A 24,184-nucleotide genomic window follows, 5' to 3' on the forward strand; every position below is an offset into this window, starting at 1 on the left:
TTAGTAATTCAAAAAATTTGTTTTACCAAATTTTTTTGTGTATATACATACATAGATAGTATGGTGTATTTTGCTTTGGCTATATTAATTCAACATCAGAAAGCATTCTAATTTGCTAATATATTCATGTGAGTTCACGACGAAATTTTATCTTTTATTATTTTTCTTCTGGCTTTTTAGTTTTTTTTTGTAATTTTTTTCATATATATATATTCATGTAACATGATGATGTTGTAAAAACCCCATTGCTTGAAAGATTAAATTTCTTGCTTAACTAATCTTTGAACGACTTCTTAATACATAATAGATAAGATAATAAACAAGAGCTGGTTTTAAAGTAAAAAGTTTAATTGAGGAAAAATTATGCATCTTTCTATTATCTAATAGATGATGTTTCAAATGACTTTGTGATTATTTTGAGGGAACGCAATTTTAGTTACATCATAAGTGATAAATGTATTTTTTTTAATCAAGAAAAGTAATTTATCCCATAATGGACATATTACATTCAACCCAACATTGAATTTTCTTAACTTTATTTTTATAATTTTTTAAAATTTTTTTTTCTTTTTTGATTTTTAGCAACTAAAATTTCGCTTACTGCACTTAACCTAGAAATTTAATTGATTTTTTAGGAAATTTTCTTTTGAAATGTCGATTGTTTTTCCAAAACTCCAACCTCCTTCTGCTTTTGTTTCAAATTTACTTATATTTACCGTTAACGTGGAATTATTATTATTATTTTTTTTTTGCGGTAAAGGGAGTTTAGTCTTACACAGGCATTGCCCTTTTTTCAGAGAAATAAGCAAATGAAAACCTGCCATTAGATTCATACGTTGGTTTTTCAACGGTTAAATTCAACTTTATTCATTTAAAAAATATATATAAGTAATAAATAAATTAACAATAATTCCTATATTTTAATGATCAAAACATGTTAATATATAGATTATTAGATTAAAACCTCTCTGCCTATTATTAGTAAGCATCAAAACTTTTCTTTCATTTTCCGTAAAAAAAATAATAATAGTTCTTAGAAGCAACTGCGTTTTCAAAATTATTTTGCATCACTTTTCTCGATTTCTTAAAGCCTCCGCATTTCTTAAAATAAGCAAAATAGTGCATTCGCCCTTACCTGGGTTCAACAGTTGGTTTCCAACAATTACAATGTATGTTTAGATTTTTATTATTCAAGAATGATAAATTGTAGTGCTCATAATTGTAATTCATAATTTAACAACTATTTCCATATTTTAATTATCAAAATAAGTTAATATTCAGATCATAAGATTAAAACCTCGCGTCTAATTATTAGAAAATATTAAAAAAATTTTAAATTTTCATCAAAAGAATAACAATAATGTTTTCAAAATTATTTTGCGTCACTTTTCTCCATTTGTCAAATTCTCCGCATTCCTCAAAATAAACAATAATATTCTGATCATAAGATTAAAACCTCACGCCCTATTATTAGTAATATTAAAACTTTTTTTTAATTTTCAGCAAAAAAATAATAATAATATTTAAAAACAGTTATGTTTTCAAAATTATTTTGCGTCACTTTTCTCCATTTGTCAACTTCTCCACATTCCTCAAAATAAACAAAATATTGCATTAGTTCTTACCTGGGTTCAACACTTGGTTTCCAATAATAACAATGTATGCTTAGGTTTTTATTGTTCAAGAAAGTTCCATTGTAGTGTTCAATATCGAAGGTTTGTGATAATTTTTCTTCGGTAGGCATGCTTGTTACCCCGCGTTAGTAAACAACAACAATAAGATACCTTCCTGGCAATAACCGGTCTAGTCACACTGGTTACCAAACCGATAATTCGCACGCCGGTGAATGAAAGAGATTTATAAAAGAGTAACTTCGAAGGTCTCCACCCTGCGAGCATTTCTTCCTCTTTGATTGGATGGAAGTCACTTTTTCAGATAAAGGATAGTCGATTTATCGCAGCCGGGGAGATGTGAAGAGGACGAAACACCATAAGGTTGAAGATGAAAAGGAGTAAGGAAATAGATTTCGAAACTAACTGCCAGGAAAAAAAAGTGTCAAAAATTTCGAAACAAAATTGCGTATGAACTTGGTGATTGACCCGAACTCTTTGAGTTCAAATTTGTTCAGAAAAATGTCCACTTAAACAGAATGAGTCTAAAAACCCAAACGGAAAAGAAAAAAAATTACGTGAGTATTGTGTGAAACATAATGTATGGTTCATTTTTTGTAATCATGTAACTTTAATTTGGGCTCCTTCAACACTGTGTCCGGAGACAAGATGTCACCTCTTTCCCCCTCTATCCATGCCACTAACAGGACATCAACTTTATGCTAATAGAATTTTTATCTTATTTGATAATAGTTTTTTTTTAATCTTATTTGATAATCTAGACTCTTATTTATTATTTAAAATTACAACTACGTATTCTTTGAAACAAAGCAAAACAAAAAAACAAAAACAAAAATCGGAGATAAATTGTTTTCTTGAATTCGCCACATTCATTTTAAAAAAGTGATATAGTTAAGTTTATTTTATTTACTTATTTACTGTTAGATAAACGCAAAGTAAAAGCTCCAATATTATTATATCAATTACACAAATTCAGTCAATCTATAATAAATTAATTTTAAATTATTTCACTCATTTAAGAGTCTTTTCTGGTATTTTCCCCTTTATAAACAGAAGTCTCATAATTTCCCCCAAAAAATATTCCAGGAATTAAAAATATGCAAAAATCTTGGAAATATATTTTTTTACAAAGAAAAAAAACCATCATTTAAATTTCTCATAATTCCGATTAATAGGTCTAAGTTGCATCGCGAAAAACTAGGGCAATGAAGGTGAATACTTACTCAATAATTATTTTCGTTTTTCTTAAATGTGAACCAAAAAACGGAGCTAAAATTTATTTAATAAATGTTTTGGAAATTTTAAAAATGTTATGACAATGACCAAATTATTTTTATAAATCTGGCAATTTATTATTATTAATAATATATAGTAAAATAATTCAAGCTTTATAGACAACGCTTGATTTGTTCCCCCATTTCGTGACATTACCAAGTTATTTATAAACCTACCTTATAGCCGAAATGTTTCTCATTCAATTTCAAAATAAATAGTAATAATAATAAAGACGCTATCCAGACCTGCGTAGAATGAAATTTCCTTCATCACACAAGGACAAGCAGAATTTTTTAGTGAATCGATGATTAGCTAAACAAAAATGCAGTAATAGCAAAAAATATGATTACTATTTTTTGATATTAAAATATGATGTAGCAAAAAATATGATTACTAGTTTTTGATATTAAAATATGATGTAGCAAAAAATATGATTACCGATTTACTATTTTAAATTGATTTTTAAGCCAAATCCTGTAATTTACACCATTATACCAATTTCAAGAGTTTTATTAACTCTTCGCTGCGTTATGCTTTCATAATCTACTGTTTTGTGACTCCAATATTTGGAATAAATTACAATAAAAAAATAATAATATCAGAAGAATTCACTTGATTTATAAACAAAAAGAATAAGGAAAATGGGCTATAATACTTAAAAGATAGCAACTCATTCACGTTATTTATTGATTACTTCTAATATTTTTGGTTGAATTCATATTTCGTGACCTCGCTAATATCGAAACGAATGGACAGGAAATTGTTTCCGCTAAACGAAAGACACACGAATTTTAGACTGCAACATTTTATCAAGAAATTTAAACATCAAATTACATATTAATAATTTAGAAATATTACATTGGTTGATCTTTTACTAAATCGCAGAAATAAAAAATAATCTAAAATAAGCACATCATATTCGTTCATAGAAAAAATAATGTTTAATAATGTAGCAAAAATAATAATTATTTAGATATCAGAAAGATGACATTTGTGAAATACTTAAAATTTTTAAATATCTGAATAAATAATAACGTTTTTCTTTTCACGCTGTTTAGTATTTTCGAAGAAAAAGTATTATTATGTGATAGTAAAATTTTTATCAACTATTATTTTAGATGTGCTTTGAAAAATTATTCAACAGCTACGAGTAAAATTATTCAATATCGTAGCAGGAAAGTGAAATTATTTGTGAGTATCCTGCTTATTATTTATTTATTATTTTCGCTTTTTGTTCATTTGTTTAACGATGATTTCCGGTGTCAATTATTTCTGTTTAACAAAAATCATTTGGTGGCACAATTTCAAAAAATCTTTATGCATAAAAAAATTATTTATTTATAAAGTAAGTTTTCAAACTTCTTTTTCTAACTTAGAATTCTGATAACTTAGAAATCTTCTTTTTCTAACATAGGAACCTAACTTAGGAAGCTAAAAAACATGAAAATTATGCATTTATTTTTTAAAATAAATTCGAACGAAAGATTATTTGATACCACTCAGATGACGACTGAAAATATGGTTGAAAATTTTGAACTGTATTACCTTGCAATTGTTTATTCATTCTTTAAATTAACTAATCTACTAATATAGGAAAAAATTAATTGGAATTATGATAATTTTAATAGATTACTTTAATATCTCTTAACTAACCATTAAAGATCCTCTTATAATTAGAATCTCGCATATAAATAAAAACTATGGAAACCCATAAAACTGTAAATTGAAAGTAACTGTAAAAAGTATTCTTTTTATTTTAAATTGCTGCCGCAGTGAAAATGAAATATAAACACTTTGCCTAATTTTATCTCATGTTTGTTTCACTAACAATATCTAACATTTCAACTTTCAGCTTAACGGTATTTAATTTTAAAAATTATGTAAAATTCTTTATAATTTAACAACTACGTGCTTATGTATTATGTGTCCTAATCTCATTAAAAAAAAAAATAAAAAATAAAAAAAAAAGCATTTTTATCGTTATCATTATACAAATTCCTCACTTCATTACTTTTAAAGAATGATAAAATAATGATAAGAATGATAAAATACAAAAGTATTTCATCATTTATTTATTATATGTATTCAAATGGTAGGATTTAGGAATAAAACTGCAGAAGAATAATGTTCTCCAATTTCAATCGATAAGTTTGTATTTGTTCAAACAAAGCTATCCAATATCGTATTCAGAATAACACTTTATTATTTAATTTATGTTCGATAAATCAAGACAAGATTGAAAACGCAAATGCTATTCAATTCTGATTTATAATTCAATAACATCATAAGGACAAACCTGAACTCTTATTCTTGAAAATAACTGACATAGTTGTTCCACTTCAATTAGTTTCTAATCAAATATTATTACTGAGAATAAGTGATTACAAGTTAAAAAGTAAAGTCGAGAGGGCATGAGTGTCAAGTTTAATCTATTCAGCGGTTTTGTACGGAATGTTTACGGAAAAGCTGAACTGATAAAAAGAAATGTTTAGCTACTTAATCTAATCGTTCAGTCACGCTGGTAAAAGAAAAAAAATGATAAAAGTGAGTAATACGTAACTTTAGCTTTTCCTCAAGGTACACGAACATATCGGAAACTGATCTGAGCTATTTTTAGCTACAAAATACATTTCTGGAAAGGAGGGTTTGACTATCATCAATCACATAATAATGTTTCGCTTTCAGTTTCATGAAAATATCCTTTTTTATTGTTCTATTTGCTAGGTGAAATAATTGTTGAGAAAGACTTTTTTTATTCCCTACGCGATTGATAAAACTTCACTGTTTTTGATGGAAAAATATTAAAATTAATAGACTTGAAGAGTTTTTAAAATGAATTGTTTTTGTTTTTTTAAAATACTGCCAGTAATCTAATCTTTTATGATAAGACTATAGAAGAAATGCAAATTTCTAGCAAGCACTGATATCTGAGAGAGCTGTAAAACGGCTTTGATGCGATTATTTCCATTTGATACATTTCACAAAAATTTACGCATTTTTAATTTTTATTGCAAAAATAAGTTCCAAATACTAACGTATTTGAAAGTTTGTAAAACAATATTTTAAGGCATAATAATAAAAAGTAATCATAAAACAAAATTATCATCGTTGCTAGAATTTTTTTTAAAAAAAAGGCCGGGATAGCCTAGTCGGTAGGGCTCTGGGCCCATGTCCGAGAGTTCGTGGGTTCGAACCCCGCCGGCCGAAGACTCCCCGTGTAGTTGGTGACTGATGCACGTTAAAATTCTGTCGAGTAGCGAAGTCCTCCGTGTTCCCATAACAAATCAATACCTCTGGGGGTACTGGATTGGAGATCGATCATTCTTTGATTCAGGTCAAAATTACGATTTGTGGATGAATGAATGGATGTATGAATGGGTCCGCCTTGTAAACAGGTGTATGATGTGGCAGAAGTCGAATTCTTGGCCATAGATGGCGCCACTGATAAACAAAAATCGCACACTCTGCCTTAAATTTGCTCGGTTTCACCAAGCAGGCTTGCACGTGTGGCAAGTGGCATTAGAACCAACCAACCAACCAGAATAAATAAAGCAGAAAACAACGTAATCAGAATAAATGGAAAATACTACTATAAATCATCACTATACCAAAACATAGCATAAAAAGCGGTATAAAGATACTACATAATTAATGAAGTTATAAAATTAAATTTTTGCAGGTGGAAAAAATCAACAAATTGGATAGTTTATAAATTTAGTCAGTTTTTCATAAGTTACAGTTTCAGAAAAATATCCTTTTTTTCTTTTTCTTTTTTTTTTGTTCTATTTGCTAGGCAAAATAATTGTTGATAACGACTATTTTTTTCCTCAATGCGATTGATAAAACTTATACTAATTTTGATCAAGAAATGTTAAAATTAATAAGCTTGAAGAGTTCTTAAGATGTATTTTTTTATTATTATTATTTAAGATGTATTCTCTTTTTAAAATACTGTCCGTGTTACTTCCCTCTCTTCATATAATAAGACTATAGAGGAAATGCAAATTTTTTACCCTGATAACTGAAAGAGCTGTAAAACGATTTTGATGTGATTATTTCCATTTGATATATTTTATTCAACACTAGAAGGACTGAAACTTAGTGTTTACCTATATTGTTATAACTTAGTATATACCTACCTTAGTATATACAGTTAAAATGACTGTATTGTGAAAGAATAACTAATGTGCAAATAAATTTGCTTAATTAATTTTTAATATTTTTTGCATTATTTACAGTTATATAACAAGATATTAGTAAATATTAACAATAAAAAAATTTACTTCACTTGGGAGAAAAATAATTTATGCATTATTATTTGTATAGTTTTTGCAAATGAAAAAGCTGTTAAAAAGCAGTCAAAATTGACTTCCTTGGGCAATCTAGTGTTAAATGTACACATTTTAATTTTTATTGCAAAAATAAGTTTCAAATACGTAATCACAAAGCATAATTTTAAGGCTTAATCATAAAAAGTAATCTTTAAAAGAAAAGATTATCTTCTATGTTTGAATAAATAAAGCAGAAAACAACGTAATCAGCGCAAATAATTTTTTTTTTTTTAATGGCGGGCACTTGGGGTTTGTCCCATTGGCCACAGAAATGCCAAAACTGCTGCTCTCTTCTCGGTACCCAGTGGGCACGTGTGGCGAAGCCACGGCGGTGGAGCAGCTTCGCCCACGTCACACAACCACAAACCCGCTTATAGGATAGGTCGCATTCACACATCCACACAAAGAGGAAAGAACATAGAACACGGAGAGAGAAGCAAACATCTATACCCTGAGCAGGATTCGAATCCGCAAATAATCATCAATGCCAAAACATGGCATAAAAAGCAATAATAAAGATGCTACAGAATTAATCAAGTCACAAAATGAGGTTTTTGCTGGGGGGAAATTGACTAATTGGATAGTTTATATATTAGTCAGTTTTTCCTGCAATAACTTCACATTGACGACTATGATGACAAAATTAGGTGTGGTTGGAGACGTATGGTATAATTGACTAATTGAAAATTGTGATGAAAACAGGATAGTGAAAATAACAGTTGAAGATGAAAACTGGATCATAATTATTATAACACTTTTATTTAATATTTGTAGAGCTCGAGATACAAATTATATTTTATTAAGACTTTCTAAGTTAAATATTAAATTTTGCATAATAATAATAATGAGGACACGCTATGGGAGATAAATCCCCCATGACCAGCCTAATCGAAAGCCAAATTAAAAAGTGATTAAATTGTTCCAGACGAATAGTCAGAAGCATGGAAAGATATCCATGGTTGGCGATTTATCAAAAAATAACACTGCCAAAAGTAAAGCCAACCCCCTATAATCAATATTAGGTTTGAAAAATCTTTGGAGATTGCGAGTAGCTAACAAGACGGTGAGAATTAGTATCAGTGGCGTACGCAAGGGAGGGGTTTAGGGGTTTAAACACCACCGTTGAGCTCAGACAAAATGGCAAAAATAAAAACTTTAGTAGAAATTATGCAAGCTATTATTTTGTAAGACTATATATTTTTATGTGCCTTATGCCTACTTTTTTTTCTCATGGTATTTCTCAAAATACAGAAAAAACATTTACTTGTACATGTTACATGTACTTTTGAAACCAAAATCACGTGATATATATATATATATATATATATATATATATATATATATATATATATATATATATATATATATATATATATATATATATATATATATATATATATATATTTGCTGTTCTTGGATCTTTAGGATGTCAAAAGGCAAGAATTTAACAATTTTTAATTACTTTGAGAAAAAATCACGACCTGAAATTGGTGAGGTAACAGCATCTAGTACTAATGTAAGTTTTTCTGTTGTACAGAAATGTGATACTTCCGTGAAAGAAAACGTTTCTAGCATAACAAAATCTGATGAATGTGAAAGTGGCCCTCAAAGTGTTACTTCCCACCCATATGACATTGGACTTTTTTCAGAAGATATTACATTATGTTCTTAAACTTAAAAAATCAAATCAAAATTTAACTAAACAATGTTGGTTAAATGTTGTCAAAAAGTCAAAATTGTCCAGCTGTCTAAATTAGGGAAATAATAGTGCTTTATTACATACTCGAATTTCTTTTAGTAGTTTCAGAAAATTATGAACACCCCCCTTGAAAAAATTCTGCGTACGCCCCTGATTAGTATAACCATGTAACTGAAACATATTTGTGGTAAGAAATACAGGATAAAGAGTTATAAATAGATTTTTTTTCGATTTAATGAATTAATGTGTCTACATTAGTATTGAAATAAAAAGTTAGCCGTTACATTGATCGATAAGAAAAGAATTATATATTTAATATTCGCTCTTTACAAAATGTAATAAAAATTAAATAATTGATTTAATTCAATTAAAATTCGATTAAGAGTGATTAAAAAATAAGTTTAAGAAATTAAAGAAATTATAAAGGCTTAGGAAATATATAATGCCTTTAGTGGCATCACAACGACTGAATATATAAACTATCCAATTAGTCGATTCCCCCCCCCCTCCTGCAAAAACTTGTCGTTGTAACTCGATTAATCCTAGAATACATTTATATTTCTTTTTATTCTGACGTGGCACTAGTAATGATACTTGTTTATAATACCGAAACAGTTATATGTAATCAGCTCTTTTCATTTACCAGTCATAAAGAAATAAAACTAAAATAAATGCGACTGTATTAAAATGTTAGAAATTTGAATCAATATTAATGTTGGTAGGTAGGCACTGTATTTACGTGGCACTAAAGCTGCGCAATGGGCTATTGGCAATGGTCTGGGAAACATCCCTGAGGATGGTTCGAAGACATGCCATCGCAATTTTGATCCTCTGCAGAGGGGATGGCTCCCCTGCTTTGGTAGCCCGATGACCTACGCGTGAAGGCGAGCACTTTAAGGTAGAACAGTTTAATAAGGACAGATACCACGCACCCTCGGTCCCTACGCAGGTTGATCAAAGTGGTCACCCACCCGCTTACTGACCGAAGTCAGTGATGCTTGACATCGATGTTCTATTGGGAACCGTGTCTTCACGATCAGTCCACTCTGGGACAATAATAATGTAATAGTTTAAAATAACGTCATAACTCGATAAATTCTATAATATATTTATATTTCGTTTATTGTGTCTTGGCACTGGTAATAATGCTTGCTTATGCTATCGAAACAGTTGTATGTTCAGTTCTTTTTATTTAATTTATGGGACAGTATTAAAATGTTAGAAATTTTAATCAATATTAACAATAATATAAATAATTTAGAATACATATCGAAATCAGATACTAAATTCCAAAATGTAAATGAGTGGCATGCGAAAATATAAAGTCGTTTACAATTTAAACTATAATATTAGAAACATGTTTACAAACAGAATAAGACATTTATTATATTTTTATTGCTTATTTCTAGACATGCGTTTGTACGCATGATATACTAAATTTCTAGAAAGTGTATCATTCCTTTCTTTCGTCTTGTTTTTTAATATTATAAATAACCTTAAATTGTGGAAAAAGCTTTGACGCAAGTGCCAGCGAAAGTAGTGACGCAGAGCCCTAAAGGGAAATCCCAACCTTCAAAAACTTGTCTCGGGGAAGAAAAAAAATTATCTAATGTAACCTCAGTTGAGACGGCGTGTTTCAAAATTAATCTTCTCATGAAAATCCTTGTAAATAATGATTCAAGATGTAATCGAAATCATTGATATTTCGTTCTGAAGGGTCATATCTATATCTCCATCATATTTCGTTCTGAAGGGTCATTTGCCAACGATGAAATAACTTAACATTGCACATTTTACAGTTGAGTTCAAGACCGAAAAATGAAGGTTGTAGTGAAAATATTTCTGCGCAGATTTATGCTCAAAACTCTTTCTCTATAGTTAAAATATTATATTATTTATTAAAAATAATTAAAAAGTAAATTGGTTTGTGTTTCAAACAACTTCATAAGCGTTATGTTTACACATTTAAATTTAAAAATTAATATTTTAATCTCAAACATTTTAGCTTCTAAGATAAACCTCTCCTTCATAAATTTTTAAATTTCAGTTGACCTTTGAAAATTGTCTTATAAACTTAGATCATTAAAAATAAACCTTTATAAATGAAATAAATATTTTTCTTGCAGCAATATTTTCAACTGAACATAAATAAGAAAAAACGAACGACAAATTCAAAACCGAAAGGAACCTCTCAACCAAAATTGACTTTCAGGCGTTCGTAAAATCTATAACAAGCGTATACTCCAATATATATATATATATATATATATATATATATATGAACTCTCTCTCTCCCTTTGTCAGAAAAAATAAGCAAATCACAAATCTCCTTTAGTTACTTACAATTTTGTGATAAATTCATGCATCAATTGCAGTCTTGTGTTTTATGAAAATGGTTATCTTGGGTATTGGGTATTCAAAATAGAAAGGAAAAAAAAGAGAAAAAAAAGTTTTAAAATTATGTTTATTTTTCCTTCAAGAAATACGTCCCATGAACCTTATGCAGGCACTTTTCTTGGAATAAACTGAGAAGAAAGAAAAAAAGAGAGCCCCACCTTCTAGATAGTTTTCCTGGAAAAGCTTAAAAGAAAGAGATATCTACACACCACCAGGAATGTGTGGAGACTTTAGCCCGTTTCATTCCCCCTCTACACGTCAATGATAAGGTAATTATTATTGCTTTTTTTCTTCTTTTTTTAAGAATTAGGATTATGAAAGTAATTTTTATGAGCAATTCAGCGTTTATCTCACTGTCTCTCTCCCTTCTGACTTTTCTGCTTGCCACGGACTCTTTATATTGTAGCTTCTAATCTACCGTAACATCTAACTATATCCTTATACATAAAGTTTCATTTTATTAATAGATTATGGTATCAGTGCGCATATCTATTTATCTATACTCCATTCTAATTATTATAAAATTATTTATCAAATAGATTGAGGTTATGAATTCTGAGCGTGCATGCAGTTTTTGAAATAAAATAACACTGTCGAAGCATATTGATAATAATAATAATAAATAAAATAGAAAATTTTAAAATTGCAAAAGTAACGCTGGTGGGTTCATACTATAAAAATAATAATTACAAAGAATTATGGTTTACTGTTTAAGATTTAATCTTTAGGGATTCAACAGAACGGCACGTGCATCTTAGCCGGTATGTGTTATGGTAGTTATATGCCCTCTATAATTAGAAAACTCAAGAAGTCCCTCTCCCCTAATATTTCAGACAAATAAAAAAAAAAACTGAATCATCGTCGATTTAAATTTAGCAAAGTTAAATACTATCTAACACTTTAAAAAAATTATCATTTTGCAAACATTTAGTGAATAAAAGTAAAAAGGTTAATATTTTATTAGTTAATACTACTATTGTCTAATATTAAATGTTTCGGACAAAGTCTTATATCAATTATTTTTCTCTTTTTTAATTTTAATTAGTAATAAAAATCTTTTAAATTGTATTTTTCCCCTCTTTAACAAAGTTTTTGAAGTGAAAAATAATGCATAAAAACATGAAACCTTAACCTTACATTTTATGAAAATAATTTGACTCATGTGAGGGCAAACATTTCCGTACGCGTATTGATATCTTTTTTCTAAGACACAGGCAATTAAATTAGAGTTTAAAATGTAACTATTATTATTAATATAGTAATTATTAAAATTATTATTTGATTGTGATTATTAATTTAAATTATCCTTATCCATTCTATTATTGTTTGTTTTTAGATTAAATTCATAAATTTGAAATTTTCAGATAAATTAAAATCTGCAAAATTGTATCCTTTTTATGTTATAAGCATATTAAAAAAAATTCCAAATTTTTTAATTCATCTTTGAAATAAAAATGGTACATAGAAAAATTATATCTTACAGATCAATACACCTACACACTTGATCCATGAGGACGGTGGATAAAAAGATTTTTTCTAAAAAAATAAGTACTTTTCTTGAAAAATTTTACCGAAATAATTCTATAATAATTGAAATTAAGAAAAGACAAATAGTTGTATGTACTGTTAGCAAAATATGTTAATCGATTAAACTTTTAAATTGATGGATGCAATTAGATTCAAAATTTGTATTATTATTTGATGGAATAATCGCGAATAATTCGTGATTTAGCTTTTATTAACTCAGACTAGAAGCAACTACCGCGTGACTAAAAAATGAATTTTACAGTTCCATTTATATGTCTGCTTTTCAGCCTCCACTGTAAAGAAAATACTGTTCTCTTAAGTCCAAAGGATTTGGATATGTATAAAATTCAAAATGATATTTTACAAAATGTGCTTTCGGCGTAATAGCGTATTTCCCTTCAAGGCTCTTTTTCGAAGGCTCCGTCATCATATGTAGATGCTTTTTTTGCGAATAATATACAATTGTTAAAACTGCTATAAGTTTGCAACTGTTACTCATGATTGTGAGGTCAAGTTTAGCCTATCTAAAGCCACCGTTCTCTATACTTATTCTGAAAATGGCGCAAAACGTCAATATGGAGAAATGCCACAGTTTTGTTAAGATGAAAATCGTTTGTATTCTAAATTTTTAATATTTAAAAGCTTACTCCAAAGGGGCATTATCTGGGCTCATAAAAATGTGAAAAAAATCGAGAATAAGGCAGTGATTTTGATTATTTTCGGCAAGGGGGGTAATGTCAACAAACTTAAAATTTTTAAAAAAGTTCAGCAACTTTTAAAATATGTAAGTTATTTTTTTTTCGTTAAACAAAAACTAATTTCGACTAATATGACAACTATGTATGCATTTGATACGACAGCAACGGTTTAAAAAGTGAAGTTTCTACATCATATTATTCTAATGCCACATCATAACTAGAAAATATGTAATCTAGTATGTAATCAAGAAAATATGGTCCTAATAGTTAAGTTCAAAGAGAAGTCGAAAGTTTGAACCACTACATTTTACTTTTTGCTTATTTCAAATATCTCTAGAGGTTTTTAAGCGAATTGATAACTTGTTGCACACTTATTCATTTATCTAAAAATAATTCCATACAAGAAATTAAACTGTCCTGACTGTTATTAAATAGGAATCTGTAGGATTTGTAGGATGCATACATTTTCATATTATTTTATACTTTAAAATGTGTAGTTTTAATTGACCGCTCTTTTGACTAAACTATTGGGACCATATTTTGATAATCAAAAATCCAAATATCTGGGAAGAAAAGTATTTTTATTCAGAGAAAGTACATTTTTGTGTCTAACTTATTTGCCTAATTAATAGTTAGGACTAATTTATTGGCGTATTTGAGATCAACATTTTGAACCACTGAGATTGGCATTTGGAACGTGAAAATATGATTATTAGAACGAAAGTTATTCAGTTTGATATCTTTTTTTTAAGTAAGTAATTTCTTTAAAATATGTAATGCACTTTTGTAACTAATGCGTACGCATTAGAAAGAAAAAAAAAAAGAAAAATTGTCAATTTTGATTCTTTCTGACTTTCTAGTTCAGTACATTGAAGTTGATTAAATCACATCAAAAGTTGACAAGTCGGAAATTAACAATATTAATCTCTGTAGCCCCATTTAATCTTTAAACTCTGTTACCTTTTTAAATTTGTTGCCTGGTGTTTTCTTTATATTAGGCATCCGAAAGAATTGAAACGTTTTAAAATTTTTACATGAGACGAGACAATAATTTAGGCTGTTAGGCAAATATTTTATCAATGATTAGTCAATGTGTATTTTCATTTTTATCCAAGATCCACATTTTAAAGACTGAAAAAATATTTACTACAAATTTCAATTGAGAAAAATATTTTTTTTAGAACATCTTATTTTTTAAAAAAAAAAAATATCTGCTCTAAAAATACTCGATGAAATGACGTTTTAATTTATTCAAATTAATTAGATATTATATTCAAAAATAGTTTTACCGGTATTCCATTAATTTTTTCATTAAAGGTAATATACTTAACTATTCACTAAAAAAGGATCATTCAATATGTTCCTTTCTTATTAATAAAATATAAACATCAGTAAAATATATGTCATTTTTAACTTGAAAACTTAAAAACTCATATCTTTAAAGAGCCATCAATAACTTTTGTTAATACTGGAGAATGCTGCCTCGTCCCTGCATTAGTTAGGTTAGAGGTGCGTACAGTACACAGAGCTAATCGTCAATAGAGCACGCATGCACGAAAAAAAAAGTAATTAATTTATACGAAGCTTAAATATTTACGTTACCGATAACCTCCCGCTAACGCAATATTTATCGATAAATTTCTATTTTATCGGTTTCCATATCTTAAAATTTTTACCTGATTGTCGTTGAGATTATCACTGATTCTATTGCATTTAACTACTTTTTGTAAACCTAAATTATTGATAAAAATCAGAAAGTTCTATTTAATATCAACTTATTTTGTTTAAGTGTCAAATAATCTCACAAAAACCTTAAATTTCTTACAAAATAACTCAGAAACGTGCAGCTTCAGTTTCGGATTGGTGGTACACTATTAAATTTTTCCTTAGCTCTCCGTTTCTTTACAATATTTTAGTTTCAAAACATTATCTTTTATAAAATCAATAATAAGTCTTTTACCCTCCCTATTTGTTTTCATTCCAGTTTTAAAAAATCACAAAATTCATTTTTTTTCTTTTCCTTGTTTACTAACTAGAAATTGTAGATACGTTACTTACTACAAATAACACCCGCTAAGGCATTAGTAATTGATATTTTATTTTATCGGTTTCAGCTTCTTAGACCTTTTACCAAAATGTTGTGAGATGACCTCTGCCTCTATTGCACTTAATTCTTTAGCAATACTAAGTCTAATGGAGGGAGAGAAAGAATAGAATGCTCTAGAAATGTTGCGAAGAAGTAAATTTTTTTAGAGAGGGATTAAAATTTTGTAATGCAGCTTTTGTTTCCCTCAGATTTATGCGATGAAAGATATGAAACATTTTGCTCTGCGGTTACTATAATTACCTAGAGCTTTTTTTTTTAAACTTATAAATGATATTTTTTTAATAAAATTAATAGTACTACGCTTAAAAAAAATGACAAGAGGTTGTTTTCTTTACTACCTGGTGTTTTTTTTCTTGTTAAAAACACCACTATTTTTATGTAGGAATGAATAAGATGTTTCTGTGCTGTTATCAAAGAGAAATTCCAGAAACTTCTAAAGATAGAACTGAACAGGATAGACCTGTAAGTTGGATGTAAAAATATGACTTTAGAAAAAAGTGTGGCTGGCCACAAAATCCTGAAGTCCTTCTCTTAAACTTTTTGTATACGCATTAATTGAACACATGGGAAAAAAATTTAATGAGAAAGTATTAAATACATCATTAACAAGCTATTTGTTATGCCGCTTCTGCTCTACATAACAGCCCACCATTGCAAATTGATTCAGATTTCTCCTGACGTATACTAAGAATATTTTTTCAATTCTCCCAAATAGAAAACCGTTTCCAAAACAATAACCTACTCATATGGACAAATTGTATTAAGATTCAATTGATAAATCAATACAGCATTCATGTTATGGACTAGACCATGTCCGTTCGTAATGCTGTATCAGTTATGATGGCACATTTGCGATCCGGATGCGGCTTAACTAAGAGAAACTCAAGGTTAAAAGAAAAACGATATTACATATTCAAGTTAAATATACATATATATAATTATATATTTAAACAATTATAAATTTAAATATATCTAAACAACTAGATTAGATTAGTAGAGATTGGGAGAGAAAAAAGAGGAAACACAAGGAAAAAACAAGAAACACCAGTTGTTGTGTAACCAGAATTTATCCAAACAACAAGCGACAATCGAATTTATTTGAGCCGCGATGGCTCAGGGGATAGTGTGTTCGTCTTCCAATCAGGTGAGCCGGGGTTCCATCCCGATGATGGCTGGTCGATACGAATTCCGCATCCGGCTTGCATCGACCACAGTGCTGACGTGAAATATCCTCAGTGGTAGAAGGATCATGGGTTAGAGTCCCCTTGCCGTCAGGCTAACCGTGGGAGGTTCTCGTGGTCCTCCTCTCCATGCAGCGCAAATGCGGGTTAGTTCAATCAAAAAGTCCTCCACGAAGGCAAATTTCTTCCAATACTCGATCCAGGAGTTTCCTTGTCTTCTGGTTTGGGTTCAAAATTACAAAGCTACGGAGTTGAACATTAACAGTCGTAAACCCAAAAATTGGGTCGGCTGTTCAACGACGGTTATAAAATAAAATAAAATCGAATTTATTTTAACTATCTGAAAGTTTTGTAACATCAGAGATATTTTTGTGCTTAATCGATTACAGGAAATTTAAAAATTCCTTAAATCTTTTTTCTATAAGAAAAATTCTAGAAGAAGAATTTTCTATAAGAAAAGGCTATAAAAAATTGGGGCCAAAATGAAAAAGCAAGCAGGCTATATTTTTATATTAAACTTTTCCGTAATATTGTTAGTGATAAGTACTATACAAGTTTCTGGAAGTTCCCCCAGATAGCAGCAAAATAAAAAGAAACATCTCTTTGCCTAAAGAAATCAGTATGTTTCACCAAAAACGCTCTGCTGAACAATTTGAAAACAAGATTGACTATTTTATTGCCATTATGTCAAGCCTATCATAAGTACACTGTTACTTTAAGATACAATTGTAGAAAAAATAGAAAAGTCATTCACCCCCACTGTTATCAGATACTTTTCCAAGAAAGTCTTACATTATTTATCATTTATATCTATATTTGGTTTTAAGAAAATTTCTGTTTTATACATAATTCCAAAATTTTATAAAATTTACTACATGATCAATAAATTAGCTTGAAATTTTTTTTTTTTTTTGTAAGTCACAGTTGTGTTTTCCATTAACAGTTTAAGGGCTGTACATTTCGTTTTACTTAACTTTAATTTCTTCGGGTAATTACTCTTGATAACCTTTAAAACACATAAATAAAATTTTCCTCTCCCTATTTGGGAAACAGTTATCACTCACATATTTTTAAAGCTTGTTCAAATTTTTCTCTAAAAACTGGAACACTATATTTACGAGACTGGAACTTTAGAATATATCATGAAGTACTAGTTTTTAATTTTTAGCTTAAAGTTTTTAAGTTAGCATTTTTCACACAAATCACAAGACTTTAAGTATAAAAAAGTTTAATATAATTATGTAACTGATTTTGTTAGTATAATGCTTAAAACTAGTAGGCTTTCTTGAACTGGTAGGTTTCAACTAGTAGGTTGCAGGTTTTCCTCCAATTTTTTGTAATATAGCTGCACAATGTATCAAAACAAAACTTTCCCACTTATTTCTTAATATTTTCTTGATTTGCCTTGTTATTCGACACATGCTTATAAAATGGTGTAACTTTCAGAAAATTCAATTGTTCATTACTTTTTCTTTTTTAAAGTAAACCTTTTTATTTAGATCTATCAATTTAATGATTGAATAACAAAAACATTTTTTCAATTATTTCATTATGTAGCAGACAATACACAAGTGATAGTGATATTTAATTGAAAAATTGGCCCTCTATTCTGCCAATAGTGCTATTTAAATCTAAAGTATTTAAAAAAGCCTTAAGTTTTTAACTTCAAAGGGTTTGAATAAAATTATCACTTGCAGTTTTACAATACAGTCAGAGAATCAAACAAAATTATTTAAAATTATTTGCTGATAGTTGCAATTATTCAGCAACTAATGAAAATGATTTTAAAACTTTTACATTTTAATCCTAAACCCAATTGGATTGATGAAATATCAGTAACCATTGCCTTATTCAATAGATAATTAGTATGTACAAAATAAGAAAATTTTCAACTCATAATTTAGATGACTCGCAGAATATCACTCGAAAATCCTTCATCTATAGTTAATACACAGATATATTGAAAAGTAAAGTATAGAATGTTCCATCACTAATTTCATAGTAAACTTCGATTTATGGGCAGTGGATTGAATGGATAGCACAATTGGCAGAAAGTGGATTTATTGTTAAAAGTAATAGGCAACAGTAAGATATACTTTAATTCAGTTCTGAAGAAATAAGTATATTCATAGCAACTTTATTAAACAAACTCTCATTTCCTTTTACATAATTTAAAATAAAATTCAGCTTAAAAAGGTAAGTTTTAAGATTAAATATTCAGTGCAAGCACACAAATCATAAATTATAAAAATTTAAAAAGCTTAAAATTTAAAATGTATATAATAATTAAATTCAATCATACAAATAAATTTAATGACATAAAAATTTTATCTCATGCTTCTTTTAGAAAAACTACATTTTTAATATTGATTACATTTTGATTTTAAGTTTAAGAAACAAGACAATTTTTAATCAGAATTTCAAAACTATTTAATCTTTTTTTTGTTGTAATGAAATGTATTGTTTGGATAAATTTTTATTGGCCCCTCTTGCCAGCATCCTATAACACATTTCAATATCATCAAAAAGTTTCTTTTCTTTTACCCCTTTGAAATTAACAAAAATTCAAAACATATATGAATAAATACCCTTGTATCGGTAGTTCAATATTCAACATATGCTGCAAAGCATTTCTTTATTTCAAATTTACTAGCAAACAGTTTAAAAAAACTACTTACGAATTATTGGCTAGATGTAGCTTTAGAAAACAATTGTTTCCCGACTTTGAGATAAATGGGCACTTTTTTTTCCGGGAAAAGTGTCCTCATATCACATTATTTGAAGAATAAATATTAGTAAATACAGAAAAAAATCAGAATTTCATATTTTGCAGAAAATGCAATAAAACTTATGGACGTTCAAAAAGTACTTTTTAACAAACAAAAAAAATTATGAAAGACATTTCAGAATTAGAACAAATGAAAGCTATTATATATTCTATACAGTTATTTTGTATTATTATTATTATGAATGCTATTATGTATTCTTTTCTAACATTTATTTATCGACATGTGTGCCAGAGTCATTGAGCAGTTGCTAAGATTTTTGTCTTAATACTTCTGGTAAAAATATTTCTCCACAACTACATTTTTCCAATTTCGAAATAAAATATTGTTTATTTTAGTTTCATTTACTTTTTCAAATAGACTTTCTAACTATCTTAACAAACTTCAAATCTTTAAATAAAATTTGCTTTTTGGTTATAATCATTTTAAAGATCTGAATTTAAGCTATATAAATTTAAAACATTTTTTTTCAATAATTTATATAATTTTTTAATAATCACCTGTCTCACATAACACTAGACACATTTTTTGTGAATAATCAGATCTACAAAGAATATATTTCCAACTACTACTTAATGTAAAGCAAATTAATTAGTGAAAGCAGGATACATAGTTGATGAATGAAGAAGTTTTGACAATAAACCTTTTTTTTTAAATAAAAATTTAAAAATTCATAAATGAGTTAGAAAAAAACTATCAAGTTATTCATGAAACATTCTATAATTTTTTACTTTAACATAAACACAAACATAATTAAAACACATGTTAACTTTTCAAAAGCAAACAACTTTTAAATTACAACATAGATTTCATTGTGCATAAAAACTCTGTGCCACTCTTAATTACAAATTATGAAAAGTTTTTAATTTCAGAAATCTTAACAAATCATAATTTGTATTAATTTATTTATAAAAATAAATATCCTAATTTTATTAGTATAGACACAAAATTCACGATTACCCGATTTATACAACAGTAAAAATTTATACAATTTTAAACATTTTTCTTCCTTTATTACTTTTTTAAAAGCAGATTCAAAAATCAAGTGTTCATTGTTGTACAATATATATTTAAAAACAAACAAACATGATACATTTATATATATATTATAAAAATATGGAAAACCTGAGAAATATTATGGTATGAAGCATTTGCTTTTGACTATAACATCACACTCTTTATATACACTATTTTTTTAAAGTACATACAGAAATATGAACACAATTGTAGCACCATAAAACAATACAAGACCAGTATCATATTAAAATTAGTTTTTGCAACAAAATGTACAACTTTATAAACATTTAATTTAGCTCGACTAAAAATTAAAGTGTTTTAGTATATGTCTTTGTTTCAGACAAAGGAGATGAACTGCCATCTTTTTCACCACCTTCTTCATGCCAAGCGTTCAAGTTACTAGCTCTGCCTAGTGTACTTTCTGATGATGATACATTGTCATATGCTTGACGACTTATAACTAATTCAATTCTGTCACCAGAAGAGGCAATTAAAGGAACAATCAGGCCAGCATTGTATGTTTTGACGTTATTTACCTAAAATGATAAAAAGTGGTTTTTAATATGATAAATATTAACACTAAAGTTAAGACAACAAAATTTCAACAGAAATACAATATTTTCAAAATCATTTACTGGATTTAAAATAGTTGAGGCATTTAGTTTAAAGACTATTTTTAACTTTTGCCTGGCAAAGTGGGTCCATTGTAAGCCCAACTTCAATTCTTCATTCATAGTTTCATAATAAAAATAATTTTTCAATTGTTGTCCATCCTAATATATGCCATGAGTGACTATTCTAACAGATATCATTAGAGCCAAAAAATATTTCAAAATGAAGAGCTTTGTATTTATGCACGGTAAATAACTCATCCCATTTTGCAATTTATGTGAAATAATTGTTTTATTTTGTTATCTGTCTGCTCAAATTTAATATTTACTATGCATAATGATATTTCTCAGAATAAAAAATAGTTACTCGAAAAAAAAGTTTTTTCCGGAGAAATTGGATAAATTAAAGTGGGTTCCATAATAAACTCCTGTTTGCTATGTGATGGATAATTCCGTATCTCTTTGCAAAATATCGAAAATTTAAATTTAGGATTACTTCAAGTATAAAATTATGCCTAAATTAAAAAGTTTTGGATCAAATATTGGTTTAATATCTTTTTATCATCATATAGTAGAGAAGATCAGTGCCCGTTATATTTTAAAAGCATCGAGAGGGGTCCAATATGGACTCCTCCTGCCCATTAAATAAAAAGCGTCACTGTGCAAGGGATAAAACAATTACGGTCACATTCTTTTGCAAGCACAAATAATCAAATACTCATATAAGAAATTTTTTTCTCATTTGTCAAATTTTTACATATGGCTTAATATGGATTTTAAGCTAAATGACTCATTTATACATGGCCTAAAATATAAAAGAACTTTGGAGCTGAGAATACAAAATTATAAATTACTTAGTTTGTTCATATTAACGAAAACTGTTGGAGGAGGCACTCACACAAACAAAACTTAATTTTTAGTTCAATGGAACTGGTCATTATAATTGTAAACCAATAAATGTGCTAAAAATTCCTCAGGAAAAAAAATGGACAATCCTCTTAGAAAATAAAACTGCTAAAACGCATGAAGTTAAGGATGTTTGTTTTACTATTTTTAAAATCAGATTCATAAAAGCTTCCTTTAAAAAAAAATTACCTGGAAAGGCAAGAAAATACCACTCAAAAGATATGACAAATGTTTTTACCATGCTTATCCATTGGTTAAAAAATCGTTTATTAAATCAGCTCTTAATAACGTATCAAAAAATTTTAAATTATAATTGCAAAAGTGAAAAAACATTTCTAAAAACTTGCTTTGATCATCCTAAATTGACAAAGGAAAAAAAAGACATTCTGCATTGTAACATAGAATAGTTTCTGCATTGATTTTCTCAAATTATTAAAAACTACTTTTTGTTGGTATGCTTAAATATTGTTCATAGTTCAGTTTCAGTGGGTAAAAATATTTATGTTCCAATCCATATATAAAAAAAACTTATTGTAAGAACAATTAATATTATGCAATTTTTATAGTTACATTAAAAGAAAAAGTAAATTACTTGTAAAATTCTATCCAGAGGCTTGATTAATCCACTTAAGTCTGCAGGTCCACCAGGGCGAATACTGTTAATATAAACTCCATTTTCATATTCACTGTCAGACAAACTAAAACCAAAGTCTTCATATATCTGATCTTTAAATAAAGTCACTTTGTGGATTTCTATAGGCAATGGAGCAGAAAAAGATGAGGAAGGACAGTAAAAATTAGTAGAATCAACACATAAGCTATGTCTGTATGAGTAATCTTTAAATTTTCCTTGGTCTTGAACTCTTGTGAAATTGTTTTTATCTTTCATACTTGTATTTAACTGTTCAATTTTAGAGTTTAATTCATGTAAATTATTTTCTGAAAGTGTATCAGATGGAGTTTTTGATCTGTTATCCATTTTTTCATCATCAGGGGATTTAGGAGATAGACTGCACTCATCTAGACCTAATATTGATTGCTCAATTTGACGCAACCAACTTGACTGTCCACAAGTTTGCAAATCTTCTAAGACATTGTGCCAACTCTCTTTTTCTCCTTCTGATGGCACAGACTGGCTGCCAGAATAGCTATTTGATCTCTGAACTTTATGATCCCAAAAATGCTCATCTTCATTTCTTTTTCTACCAGACTGCTGAATTGAATTTCGATATGAAGCAGTTATATTACTATCACTATTAGAATGATCTACATAAAAATTAAAAAAGATTAGACTTGCAGTTATATATAAATAATTTATAAATTAATGTATTATAGTAAAATGAAACAAAAGAATGGTAGTGCTGTTTATCCATATACCAGTTAATAAAATTTTTCAATTAACATGATCGATCAAGGACTACATTTTGTCTGTTTTCTCAACAAAACAAAAAAACATTCATCTTTTGTCTTGAAAAAGTTTTTACCTTCAGAGTCTCTGAAAGGAGTAAAAAAGGCTATGCCCTTGGAAAGAGAAAAACAATTCTTTTCTCTCCGGTTTGTTCTGTCTAGTTTCAAAGAGGGAAGTGGAGAAAACTAATTTTACCCATATAAGAATAAGTTTAATTTCCCCCAAGGTATTAAAAAGAAGAACAATGCATTTCCAATTTAATTTAGTTTTAAAATATTATGATAATATACACACACTGTTTTTGCAGAAGTAGGAAGTGTTTTCAAATATGATAGGAAAGTACAGATAGATTGTTCTACCATTTACATCCAAATATTGAAATAGTTAAAAGACTGAAGGAAGGAAAAACGGAGACAACATTGCATAATACATATGACATTGGCACATCAACTGTATTGGATATTTAAAAAAATAGCTATTAAATTTTAAACTGTGTTACCTAGTGTGAAAGAAAGTTACCTAAAAACATTGCTATAACTACTTTTAAAAGTTGTCCAATTATTTCAATTTTCAATTAATTGGATAAACCTTGGTCTTCATTTGTATGAAA

General features: G+C 28.2%; 2 protein-coding genes and 1 long non-coding RNA gene across 3 annotated transcripts in view; 1 reads left to right on the plus strand and 2 right to left on the minus strand.

The window, feature by feature from the left end:
- Positions 1-2,106, minus strand: part of LOC107456643 (monoglyceride lipase) — a 54,054-nt gene extending 51,948 nt beyond the window's left edge. The window contains exon 1 of the mRNA XM_016074552.4: positions 1,626-2,106. Coding sequence (XP_015930038.1) covers positions 1,626-1,744 — 119 coding nt within the window. The 5' untranslated portion in view covers positions 1,745-2,106. The remainder of the gene's footprint in view (positions 1-1,625) is intronic.
- On the plus strand, positions 2,051-23,576 carry LOC107456644 (uncharacterized). Its single transcript, XR_001585737.4, has 5 exons — positions 2,051-2,188; positions 4,025-4,097; positions 11,417-11,602; positions 20,990-21,164; positions 23,160-23,576. It is a non-coding gene; the product is annotated as an uncharacterized LOC107456644 (long non-coding RNA).
- Positions 20,628-24,184, minus strand: part of LOC107456641 (glutamate receptor-interacting protein 1) — a 57,458-nt gene continuing 53,901 nt past the window's right edge. The window contains exons 18-19 of the mRNA XM_016074550.4: positions 22,759-23,432; positions 20,628-21,185 (exon numbers count right to left, since the gene is read on the minus strand). Of these exons, the coding sequence (XP_015930036.1) occupies positions 20,958-21,185; positions 22,759-23,432 (902 nt within the window). The 3' untranslated portion in view covers positions 20,628-20,957. The remainder of the gene's footprint in view (positions 21,186-22,758; positions 23,433-24,184) is intronic.

Source organism: Parasteatoda tepidariorum, chromosome 11, assembly GCF_982258835.1.
Source record: "Parasteatoda tepidariorum strain Cologne lab strain chromosome 11, Ptep-v5.0, whole genome shotgun sequence".
Lineage (NCBI taxonomy): Eukaryota > Metazoa > Arthropoda > Arachnida > Araneae > Theridiidae > Parasteatoda > Parasteatoda tepidariorum.